This window comes from Salmo salar, chromosome 10 (genome assembly GCF_965601325.2).
Source record: "Salmo salar chromosome 10, fSalSal1, whole genome shotgun sequence".
In the NCBI taxonomy this organism is placed as follows: Eukaryota; Metazoa; Chordata; class Actinopteri; order Salmoniformes; family Salmonidae; genus Salmo; species Salmo salar.
Window position 1 is genome coordinate 59,157,261 of NC_138300.1, and position 12,740 is coordinate 59,170,000.

The following is a 12,740-nucleotide window of genomic DNA, read 5'->3' on the forward strand; positions in this document are numbered from 1 at the left end:
CTCTGATCCACACCAGACACGTCAGTAGTCCCTAGACTCTGATCCACACCAGGCAGAGACACGTCAGTAGTCCCTAGACTCTGATCCACACCAGGCAGAGACACGTCAGTAGTCCCTAGACTCTGATCCACACCAGGCAGAGACACGTCAGTAGTCCCTAGACTCTGATCCACACCAGGCAGAGACACGTCAGTAGTCCCTAGATTCTGATCCACACCAGGCAGAGACACGTCAGTAGTCCCTAGACTCTGATCCACACCAGGCAGACAGCAGAGACACATCAGTAGTCCCTAGACTCTGATCCACACCAGGCAGAGACACATCAGTAGTCCCTAGACTCTGATCCACACCAGGCAGAGAAACGTCAGTAGTCCGTAGACTCTGATCCACACCAGGCAGACAGCAGAGACACATCAGTAGTCCCTAGACTCTGATCCACACCAGGCAGAGACACGTCAGTAGTCCGTAGACTGATCCACACCAGGCAGACAGCAGAGACACGTCAGTAGTCCCTAGACTCTGATCCACACCAGGTAGAGACACGTCAGTAGTCCCTAGACTCTGATCCACACCAGGTAGAGACACGTCAGTAGTCCCTAGACTCTGATCCACACCAGGCAGAGACACATCAGTAGTCCCTAGACTCTGATCCACACCAGGTAGAGACTCGTCAGTAGTCCCTAGACTCTGATCCACACCAGGCAGAGACTCGTCAGTAGTCCCTAGACTCTGATCCACACCAGGCAGAGACTCGTCAGTAGTCCCTAGACTCTGATCCACACCAGGCAGAGACTCGTCAGTAGTCCCTAGACTCTGATCCACACCAGGCAGAGACACGTCAGTATTCCCTAGACTCTGATCCACACCAGGTAGAGACACGTCAGTAGTCCCTAGACTCTGATCCACACCAGGCAGAGACTCGTCAGTAGTCCCTAGACTCTGATCCACAGCAGGTAGAGACACGTCAGTAGTCCCTAGACGCTGATCCACACCAGGTAGACAGCAGAGACTCGTCAGTAGTCCCTAGACTCTGATCCACACCAGGTAGACAGCAGAGACTCGTCAGTAGTCCCTAGACTCTGATCCACAGCAGGTAGAGACACGTCAGTAGTCCCTAGACGCTGATCCACACCAGGTAGACAGCAGAGACACGTCAGTAGTCCCTAGACTCTGATCCACACCAGGCAGAGACACGTCAGTAGTCCCTAGACTCTGATCCACACCAGGCAGAGACACGTCAGTAGTCCCTAGACTCTGATCCACACCAGGCAGAGACACGTCAGTAGTCCCTAGACTCTGATCCACACCAGGCAGAGAAACGTCAGTAGTCCGTAGACTCTGATCCACACCAGGCAGACTGCAGAGACACATCAGTAGTCCCTAGACTCTGATCCACACCAGGCAGAGACACGTCAGTAGTCCGTAGAGTCTGATCCACACCAGGCAGAGACACGTTAGTAGTCCCTAGACTTGATCCACACCAGGTAGAGACACGTCAGTCTTCCCTAGACTCTGATCCACACCAGGTAGAGACTCGTCAGTAGTCCCTAGACTCTGATCCTCACCAGGCAGAGACTCGTTAGTCTTCCCTAGACTCTGATCCACACCAGGTAGAGACACGTCAGTAGTCCCTAGACTCTGATCCACACCAGGCAGAGACTCGTTAGTCTTCCCTAGACTCTGATCCACACCAGGTAGACTCGTCAGTAGTCCCTAGACTCTGATCCACACCAGACAGGCCTTGAACCATGAATAGCTCTTTCTCAATTTAGTAGCAGTAATATCATCTGACGATAGCTTCATCTTAAGGCTCCCTGTGTGCTGTAGGAAGGATACACTGTCAGAGGTTCTAACTCTGTAAAATAACTGCAGAGAATAAAATGACATAGGAACTGTTCAAAATTGGTTACTTTTGTGTTTGTGTATCTTTGTGCCTGTGTATGTGTGTATATGTGTGTGTTTATAATTCCTGTATGTGTTTCTCCAGATGTGCGGGCCGCAGAAGACCCTAGAGGAGAGGCGATCCAGTCTGGATGCTGAGATTGACTCTCTGACCTCTATCCTAGAAGACCTGGAGAGTAACTCACCTTACAAGCCCCGCAGTGCACAGGTATACCTTACCTTATCACTAACTATCAAATATATATATATATAGGCCTGTGTATCTGGTGAGACGATGCTTTGTGTCATTAGAGCTCAGCTTGTTGTGCAGCACCCTCTGTAGCTGAGTGGGACAATCCTTGAGTGGCATTCTTACAGGAGAAAAGACCCTGCAATACACAGTTACAAGCTTTACCTCCACTAACTACCAACACAATACAATACACAGTTACACACTTTACCTCCACTAACTACCATCACAATACAATACACAGTTACAAGCTTTACCTCCACTAACTACCAACACAACACAATACAGTTACACACTTTACCTCCACTAACTACCAACACAATACACAGTTACACACTGTACCTCCACTAACTACCAACACAATACAATACACAGTTACACACATTACCTCCACTAACTACCATCACAATACACAGTTACACACTTTACCTCCACTAACTACCATCACAATACACAGTTACACACTTTACCTCCACTAACTACCAACACAATACAGTTACACACTTTACCTCCACTAACTACCAACACAATACACAGTTACACACTTTACCTCCACTAACTACCAACACAATACACAGTTACACACTTTACCTCCACTAACTACCAACACAATACAATACACAGTTACACACATTACCTCCACTAACTACCAACACAATACACAGTTACACACTTTACCTCCACTAACTACCAACACAATACACAGTTACACACTTTACCTCCACTAACTACCAACACAATACACAGTTACACACTTTACCTCCACTAACTACCATCACAATACAATACACAGTTACAAGCTTTACCTCCACTAACTACCAACACAACACAATACACAGTTACACGCTTTACCTCCACTAACTACCATCACAATACACAGTTACACACTTTACCTCCACTAACTACCAACACAATACAATACACAGTTACACACTTTACCTCCACTAACTACCAACACAATACACAGTTACACACTTTACCTCCACTAACTACCATCACAATACACAGTTACACACTTTACCTCCACTAACTACCATCACAATACACAGTTACACACTTTACCTCCACTAACTACCATCACAATACACAATGCCGCGGATGTCACCTCATGCTGAAATCAAAAGCAGAAATCCATTTTTTTTTTTTAAGTCACTTGCAGTGCTTCGGTTTGTTTATTTAAGTTGGTCTGAATTTCAGCCTTGTAGTGGGATAGTTCTCATTTGTTGGAAAGTGTTATTGGGGTTCTAATAATAAAATGAGTCTTGACCCAGCTATGTCAGTATTAGATATCAGATGAATTGAAGAGCAACTTGAAACTAGTGAAAGCCTTGGGCACTAAGAGAAATAATTTGACACTCAATAAATGTAGGACACCACATTTTTCAAAACAAACGAATCATGTTTGGGAAAGGAAAGGAAGGGCTTGAGGGCCGTGCGGCGGAAAAGAGACCCCGGCTGGTTCTGATTTGATGTGAAGGATGCACGTTGGGTCCAGAGTCAAGGCTGTAACCAGGGTCTGAGTGTTAGTGAGGTACAGAGTCAAGGCTGTAACCAGGGTCTGAGTGTTAGTGAGGTACAGAGTCAAGGCTGTAACCAGGGTCTGAGTGTTGGTGAGGTACAGAGTCAAGGCTGTAACCAGAGTCTGAGTGTTAGTGAGGTACAGAGTCAAGGCTGTAACCAGGGTCTGAGTGTTAGTGAGGTACAGAGTCAAGGCTGTAACCAGGGTCTGAGTGTTAGTGAGGTACAGAGTCAAGGCTGTAACCAGGGTCTGAGTGTTAGTGAGGTACAGAGTCAAGGCTGTAACCAGGGTCTGAGTGTTAGTGAGGTACAGAGTCAAGGCTGTAACCAGGGTCTGAGTGTTAGTGAGGTACAGAGTCAAGGCTGTAACCAGGGTCTGAGTGTTACTGAGGTCCAGAGTCTGTACTGTTTACATAAGTAAAGTAAGTAAACAGTCTGAGAGAGAGAGAGAGATAGATCTCCCTGGTTGTGTCTCCTCCTGCTCCTCTCTACCTGACCCCTGGTTGTGTCTCCTGTGCTGCTCCTCTCTACCTGACCTCTGGTTGTGTCTCCTGCTGCTCCTCTCTATCTGACCACTGGTTGTGTCTCCTGCTGCTCCTCTCTACCTGACCCCTGGTTGTGTCTCCTCCTGCTCCTCTCTACCTGACCCCTGGTTGTGTCTCCTCCTGCTCCTCTCTACCTGACCCCTGGTTGTGTCTCCTCCTGCTCCTCTCTACCTGACCCCTGGTTGTGTCTCCTCCTGCTCCTCTCTATCTGACCCCTGGTTGTGTCTCCTGTGCTCCTCTCTACCTGACCCCTGGTTGTGTCTCCTCCTGCTCCTCTCTACCTGACTCCTGGTTGTGTCTCCTGTGCTGCTCCTCTCTACCTGACCCCTGGTTGTGTCTCCTGCTGCTCCTCTCTACCTGACCCCTGGTTGTGTCTCCTGCTGCTCCTCTCTACCTGACCCCTGGTTGTGTCTCCTGCTGCTCCTCTCTACCTGACCCCTGGTTGTGTCTCCTGCTGCTCCTCTCTACCTGACCCCTGGTTGTGTCTCCTGCTGCTCCTCTCTACCTGACCCCTGGTTGTGTCTCCTGCTGCTCCTCTCTACCTGACCCCTGTTTGTGTCTCCTGTGCTGCTCCTCTCTACCTGACCCCTGGTTGTGTCTCCTGTGCTGCTCCTCTCTACCTGACCCCTGGTTGTGTCTCCTGCTGCTCCTCTCTACCTGACCCCTGGTTGTGTCTCCTCCTGCTCCTCTCTACCTGACCCCTGGTTGTGTCTTCTGTGCTCCTCTCTACCTGACCCCTGGTTGTGTCTCCTGCTGCTCCTCTCTACCTGACCCCTGGTTGTCTCTCCTGCTGCTCCTCTCTACCTGACCCCTGGTTGTGTCTCCTGTGCTGCTCCTCTCTACCTGACCCCTGGTTGTGTCTCCTGCTGCTCCTCTCTACCTGACCCCTGGTTGTGTCTCCTGCTGCTCCTCTCTACCTGACCCCTGGTTGTGTCTCCTCCTGCTCCTCTCTACCTGACCCCTGGTTGTATCTGCTCCTCTCTACCTGACCCCTGGTTGTGTCTCCTCCTGCTCCTCTCTACCTGACCCCTGGTTGTGTCTCCTCCTGCTCCTCTCTACCTGACCCCTGGTTGTATCTCCTGCTGCTCCTCTCTACCTGACCCCTGGTTGTGTCTCCTGCTGCTCCTCTCTACCTGACCCCTGGTTGTGTCTCCTGCTGCTCCTCTCTACCTGACCCCTGGTTGTATCTCCTGCTGCTCCTCTCTACCTGACCCCTGGTTGTGTCTCCTGCTGCTCCTCTCTACCTGACCTCTGGTTGTGTCTCCTCCTGCTCCTCTCTACCTGACCCCTGGTTGTGTCTCCTGTGCTGCTCCTCTCTACCTGACCCCTGGTTGTGTCTCCTCCTGCTCCTCTCTACCTGACCCCTGGTTGTATCTCCTGCTGCTCCTCTCTACCTGACCCCTGGTTGTCTCTCCTGCTGCTCCTCTCTACCTGACCCCTGGTTGTGTCTCCTCCTGCTCCTCTCTACCTAACCCCTGGTTGTGTCTCCTCCTGCTCCTCTCTACCTGACCCCTGGTTGTGTCTCCTGTGCTGCTCCTCTCTATCTGACCGCCAGCAGGTAGCTTACTGTCTCCCTGCCTGCCTGCCAGCCTGTCTTGCTGCCTGCCTGCTTGTCTTGCTGCCTGCCTGTCTCCCTGCCAGCCTGTCTTGCTGCCAGCCTGCCTGTCTTGCTGCTTACCTGTCTCCATGCCAGCCTGTCTTGCTTCCTGCCTGTCTCCCTGCCTGTCTTCCTATCCTTTCCTCTCCTCTCCAGAGTCAGTGGCCCATTGACAAACACTGTTACCATATTCCCTAAATAGTGGGGCTCTGGTCTAAAGTAGTGCACTATATAGGGAATAGGGTTCCATAGGGCTCTGGTCTAAAGTAGTGCACTATATAGGGAATAGGGTTCCATAGGGCTCTGGTCTAAAGTAGTGCACTATATAGGGAATAGGGTTCCATAGGGCTCTGGTCTAAAGTAGTGCACTATGTCTCCTTCAATTCAACTTAACATGAAACGTGCCTTTGATATTGTCTATCTACTGCTAATTTATCTCAAACGAGAGAAAATATTTGTAGTAACATTGTAGTTATACCTTTCATATTTCCACCCCCCCCAAAAAAACTGATTCAAAGAGCAACCAAGCGCAACAAGGTCTAATGAGAGAGAGAGATACAGAGAGAGAGATACAGAGAGAGAGATACTGAAGTCAAATCTTCAAACTCCACAAGAGCATAGCCAGGAGTGTAACAGCAATAAAACAAAGCTCAGGAGTATATAACCACAGTGGGTTACTCAATATTACCCACAATGATCTAACTCAGTCTGCCAGACAGACAGACGGCAACACAAACTAGGTACATTTGTGTCAAACCAAAAATGGCATCTTTCTCCCCGATGGATTTGGGAGAGTGAGCAAATGGGACTTATATAATTCACACATTTCCTTCCCCCCCCCCCCCCCCCCCCTTTATGCCAGGGAGAATACCAACTAAAGCAAACACAACTGTTTTGATGTCTCTGAACCATAAAGCCTCATCCAACGCCGGCTGAAAGTTCTACGGAGCGTTCCTTACTCTGCTCCAACTTTTATGACTGAGTAACAAAACAAACTCTGGTTCTATTTCATCTGGGAGCCAAAAATACAGCAGGCTGGTCCCCTAACTTTCCCTCCTCCCTCCCTGCCTCACATCCTATCACCTGGCGAGGAGGAGAGAGTCCCACACCTTGCTCTTTTCCCAGAAGCTCTGGAGAGAGCAGCAACACAGAGTGGCATATCGATTTTGGAATGCTGGCACATTAATTTGAGTGCACACAGAACACTGTAAATTAAGGATGCTCATGACTTGTTGCTTTATACAAGCTGAAGATTACAGATCTGCATCAGATGTGCCAATGCTGTGGTATTAAACCTAGGCTATTATATTACACAAGCAGGAGAGAGGAGAGGAGAGGAGAGGAGAGGAGAGGAGAGGAGAGGAGAGGAGAGGAGAGGAGAGGAGAGGAGGATCATTACGCTGTAGAATAATTGTATGTAAAAAGTATTGGTGCAGTGCTGAGCTGAGAGGGTGACAGAAGCAGCTGGATGGGAAGAGAAGGGGTTTACAGGTTACCAGGAAATACATGTTGTATGAACAAACATCCAGGTTACCAGGAAATACATGTTGTATTAACAAACATCTACAGTAGTCATCCTCAAGGTTCATCAGTCAGTAAGCAACTAACATGTTCACACTGAGGCAGGCAGGAAGACACAAGGTGTGTGTGTGTAAACACATGTGTGTTTGAGTGAGTGTGTGTGAGAGTGACAAAAAGCTTTCAGACTCCTTTATGTGACTAGTTACAATACTTTTCCTACAAAAAGATCTGCACTTCAACAACACGATGTGTATGGGGTGCAAAACTTCAGACATATGTTTGTTTACCTGTCTGTGTGTGTGTGTTAACGTGTGTGTGTGTGTCTGCATGTGTGTGTGTGTGTTTAAACACGTGTGTGTGTGTGTGTGTGTGTGTGTGTGTGTGTGTGTGTGTGTGTGTGTGTGTGTGTGTGTGTGTGTGTGTGTACTGTAGCTCTGTGGAGAGAGAGTAATAAAACACAAGACTAGCTACCACCTCACAGCTACTAGCTTTGTCTAGCTGGTTGAACACAGCCTTCCAGGCCTGCAGAAAGTACACAGAGATACTAAATACACGCAGAGAAAAAGCTGTCACGAGCCCTATGGAACCCTAATCCCTACATAGTGCACTACTTTAGACCAGAGCCCTATGGAACCCTAATCCCTACTTTAGACCAGAGCCCTATGGAACCCTATTCCCTATATAGTGCACTACTTTAGACCAGAGCCCTATGGAACCCTAATCCCTACTTTAGACCAGAGTCCTATGGAACCCTATTCCCTATATAGTGCACTACTTTAGACCAGAGCCCTATGGAACCATATTCCCTATATAGTGCACTACTTTAGACCAGAGCCCTATGGAAACCTATTCCCTACATAGTGCACTACTTTAGACCAGAGCCCTATGGAACCTTGAATCATTACATTTACATTTTAGTCATTTAGCAGATGCTCTTATCCAGAGCGACTTACAGTAGTGAATTCATACATTGCATACATTTAATTTCATGCATTTTATTTTTTTTAAATATGTTTTATTTTTTTTTGTACTGGCCCCCTGTGGGAATCGAACCCACAACCCTAGCGTTGCGAACAGCATGCTGGCGTTGCAAACACCATGCTCTACCAACTGAGCCACAGGGAAGCTCATGGTTCAATGGGTTCATTAACCCTGCCAAGTGGACGTTACAGCTAGAGTGACTATGTCGTCTGCTTGGAGACAAAACTCGGACTTCCAGGGCGGCAGGTAACCTGTGGATGTGATCTTGAGCAAGGCACTTAACCCTGATTGGATCTGTAAGTCACTCTGCATAAGAGTGTCTGCTAAACTACTGAAATGTGAAAATGTTCCAGAAGCAACGACCAGGCTGACAGGATACAGACGAAACAGTGTATACAGCAGTGTGAGAATCAGTAATCATTTAGTCCCTGTCTCAGAGAAAGAGAGCAGTACTCATTTTAGTCCCTGTCCCAGAGAGAAAGATCAGTAATCATTTAGTCCCTGTCCCAGAGAGAGAGATCAGTAATCATTTTAGTCCCTGTCCCAGAGAGAGAGATCAGTAATCATTTTAGTCCCTGTCTCAGAGATCAGTAATCATGTATTCCCTGTCTCAGAGAGAGATATCAGTAACCATTTTAGTCCCTGTCCCAGAGAGAGATATCAGTAATCGTTTTAGTCCCTGTCTCAGAGAGAGAGAGATCAGTAATCATTTAGTCCCTGTCTCAGAGAGAGAGAGCAGTAGTCATTTTAGTCCCTGTCTCAGAGATCAGTAATCATGTATTCCCTGTCTCAGAGAGAGAGATCAGTAATCATTTTAGTCCCTGTCTCAGAGTGAGAGATCAGTAACCATTTTAGTCTCTGTCTCAGAGATCAGTAATCATGTATTCCCTGTCTCAGAGAGAGATATCAGTAACCATTTTAGTCCCTGTCCCAGAGAGAGATATCAGTAATCGTTTTAGTCCCTGTCTCAGAGAGAGAGAGAGATCAGTAGTCATTTTTGACCCTGTCCCAGAGAGAGATATATCAGTAACCATTTTAGTCCCTTTCTCAGAAATCAGTAATCATTTTAGTCCCTGTCTCAGAGATCAGTAATCATTTTAGTCCCTGTCTCAGAGAGAGAGATATCAGTAATCACTTTAGTCCCTGTCTCAGAGAGAGAGAGAGATCAGTAATCATTTAGTCCCTGTCTCAGAGAGAGAGATCAGTAATCATTTAGTCCCTGTCTCAGAGAGAGAGATCAGTAATCATTTAGTCCCTGTCTCAGAGAGAGAGAGCAGTAGTCATTTTAGTCCCTGTCTCAGAGATCAGTAATCATGTATTCCCTGTCTCAGAGAGAGAGATCAGTAATCATTTTAGTCCCTGTCTCAGAGAGTGAGAGATCAGTAACCATTTTAGTCTCTGTCTCAGAGATCAGTAATCATGTATTCCCTGTCTCAGAGAGAGATATCAGTAACCATTTTAGTCCCTGTCCCAGAGAGAGATATCAGTAATCGTTTTAGTCCCTGTCTCAGAGAGAGAGAGATCAGTAGTCATTTTTGACCCTGTCCCAGAGAGAGATATATCAGTAACCATTTTAGTCCCTTTCTCAGAAATCAGTAATCATTTTAGTCCCTGTCTCAGAGAGAGAGAGAGATCAGTAATCATTTAGTCCCTGTCTCAGAGAGAGAGATCAGTAATCATTTTAGTCCCTGTCTCAGAGAGAGAGATCAGTAATCATTTTTGTCCCTGTCTCAGAGAGAGATCAGTAATCATTTTAGTCCCTGTCTCAGAGAGAGTGAGATCAGTAATCATTTTAGTCCCTGTCTCAGAGAGATATATCAGTAATCATTTTAGTCCCTGTCTCAGAGATCAGTAACCCTTTTAGTCCCTGTCTCAGAGAGATCGAGATAGATCAGTAATCATTTTAGTCCCTGTCTCAGAGATCAGTAATCATTTTAGTCCCTGTCTCAGAGATCAGTAATCATTTTGTCCCTGTCTCAGAGAGAGAGATCAGTAATCATTTTTGTCCCTGTCTCAGAGAGAGATCAGTAATCATTTTAGTCCCTGTCTCAGAGAGAGTGAGATCAGTAATCATTTTAGTCCCTGTCTCAGAGAGATATATCAGTAATCATTTTAGTCCCTGTCTCAGAGATCAGTAACCCTTTTAGTCCCTGTCTCAGAGAGATAGAGATAGATCAGTAATCATTTTAGTCCCTGTCTCAGAGATCAGTAATCATTTTAGTCCCTGTCTCAGAGATCAGTAATCATTTTGTCCCTGTCTCAGAGAGAAAGAGATCAGTAATCATTTTGTCCCTGTCTCAGAGAGAAAGAGATCAGTAATCATTTTAGTCCCTGTCTCAGAGAGAGTGAGATCAGTAATCATTTTAGTCCCTGTCTCAGAGAGATATATCAGTAATCATTTTAGTCCCTGTCTCAGAGATCAGTAACCCTTTTAGTTCCTGTCTCAGAGAGATGGAGATAGATCAGTAATCATTTTAGTCCCTGTCTCAGAGATCAGTAATCATTTTGTCCCTGTCTCAGAGAGAAAGAGATCAGTAATAATTTTAGTCCCTGTCTCAGAGAGATATATCAGTAATAATTTTAGTCCCTGTCTCAGAGAGAGATATCAGTAATAATTGTAGTCCCTGTCTCAGAGAGAGATATCAGTAATAATTTTAGTCCCTGTCTCAAAGAGAGATATCAGTAACCCTTTTAGTCCCTGTCTCAGAGAGATAGAGATAGATCAGTAATCATTTTAGTCCCTGTCTCAGAGATCAGTAATCATTTTGTCCCTGTCTCAGAGAGAAAGAGATCAGTAATCATTTTAGTCCCTGTCCCAGAGAGAGAGATCAGTAATCATTTTAGTCCCTGTCTCAGAGAGAGAGATCAGTAATTGTTTTCGTCCCTGTCTCAGAGAGAGTGAGATCAGTAATCATTTTAGTCCCTGTCTCAGAGAGAGATATCAGTAATCATTTTAGATCCCTGTTTCAGAGAGAGAGATCAGTAATAATTTTAGTCCCTGTCTCAGAGAGAGATATCAGTAACCATTTTAGTCCCTGTCTCAGAGAGGGGGAGAGAGACACTACTGTAAAGGGGAGAAAGAGAGAGAGGGTGAGGTACTGTACTGACTCCTGTTAAGCAGTCCATGTTTATGCTAAACCACTCTAAGTGAGTGTGTGCTCAGCGTAGCAGCAGTGCAATCAGTTGTCCCCAACCCCAGCGCTCTCTCTCTATAACTGTTACTGTACGTAGCACCACTAATGTGCAGCGCAGGCCTGTCCAAGCGCATCAGATCTGTTGGGGGCCAGCTAACAAGGAGGTCCAGATGACTGTCAAAACACTGCACTCATCAAGCACAGGCACTTGAACCGAAAGGGGAGGAGAGGGAGGGAGAGGAGGAGAGGGAGAGAGAGGAGGAGAGGGAGAGAGAGGAGGAGAGGGAGAGAGAGGAGGAGAGGGAGAGAGAGGAGGAGAGGGAGAGAGAGGAGGAGAGGGAGGGAGAGGAGGAGAGGGAGAGAGAGCGTTCTGGCATTTCCAGTCATCAAGCAAATAAAGACAATCTCTGTATTTCTCTTAGTCTGCATAATTGAGATTATTAGAGAAATAATAAATAAATAAATCATTACAAAACACGATAATATGTCCAGAGCTATAATGTAATAACCCAAATTACAGTACAATTGGTTACTTCTCTCTCAATTCAATCTCTCTCTCTCTCTGTTTACCTCTCTCTCTCTGTCTACCTCTCTCTCAATTCAGTTTGAAGGGGCTTTGTTGGCATGGTAAACATGTTTACGTAAACATTAAACAAAAGTGAGAATTAACAAAAAACGACTTGAATTTAACAGTAAACATTGCACTTGCGTTGTACATTAAGGATATATTTGCAGAATTCTGCATGCAGAGTCTCAATTGGGTGTTTTTTCCATCTTGGTTGCTGAGTTTTATGTTCCTTCTGATAACATTGAAAAGCCTTGTCTTGTCTTTTCTCTTAGATCCTTCCTTGTGGAAGTTACCTGTGGTGTTGATCATCATCAAACAGTAGACATTTGACATCAGAGTCTTGTAGGGTGAGGCCGGGTGCTGCTGCATACTGTTCTAGTGCCCTCAAAAATTCATTGATATATTTATGTTGAAGAGGGTGGGACTTAAGCTGCATCCCTGTCTCACCCCACGGCTCTGAGGAAAGAAATATGTGTGTTTTATTGTCAATTTATATGCACTCTTGTTGTTTGTGTACATTGATTTTATAATATTGTATGTTTCTCCCCCTAACACCGCTTTCCATCAATTTGTATAACGGGTTACTGTTAACACAGATTCCACATTAAATATTGGGTCAAATTTGTCTCCACTTTTGTGGATTGGAGTGATCATGGTTTGGTTCCACAAATTAGCGAATATGCCAGAGCTGAGGATAATGTTGAAGAGTTTAAGAATATACTTTTTTCAATTTGTGGTATGTATA

The 12,740-nt window shown here is 46.0% G+C and overlaps 1 protein-coding gene across 1 annotated transcript in view; it reads left to right on the plus strand.

Moving 5' to 3' along the window:
- LOC106560617 (lipoma-preferred partner homolog) overlaps positions 1-12,740 on the plus strand; it is a 515,165-nt gene that overhangs the window by 175,410 nt on the left and 327,015 nt on the right. Inside the window, exon 6 of the mRNA XM_045687983.2 lies at positions 1,988-2,110. Coding sequence (XP_045543939.1) covers positions 1,988-2,110 — 123 coding nt within the window. The remainder of the gene's footprint in view (positions 1-1,987; positions 2,111-12,740) is intronic.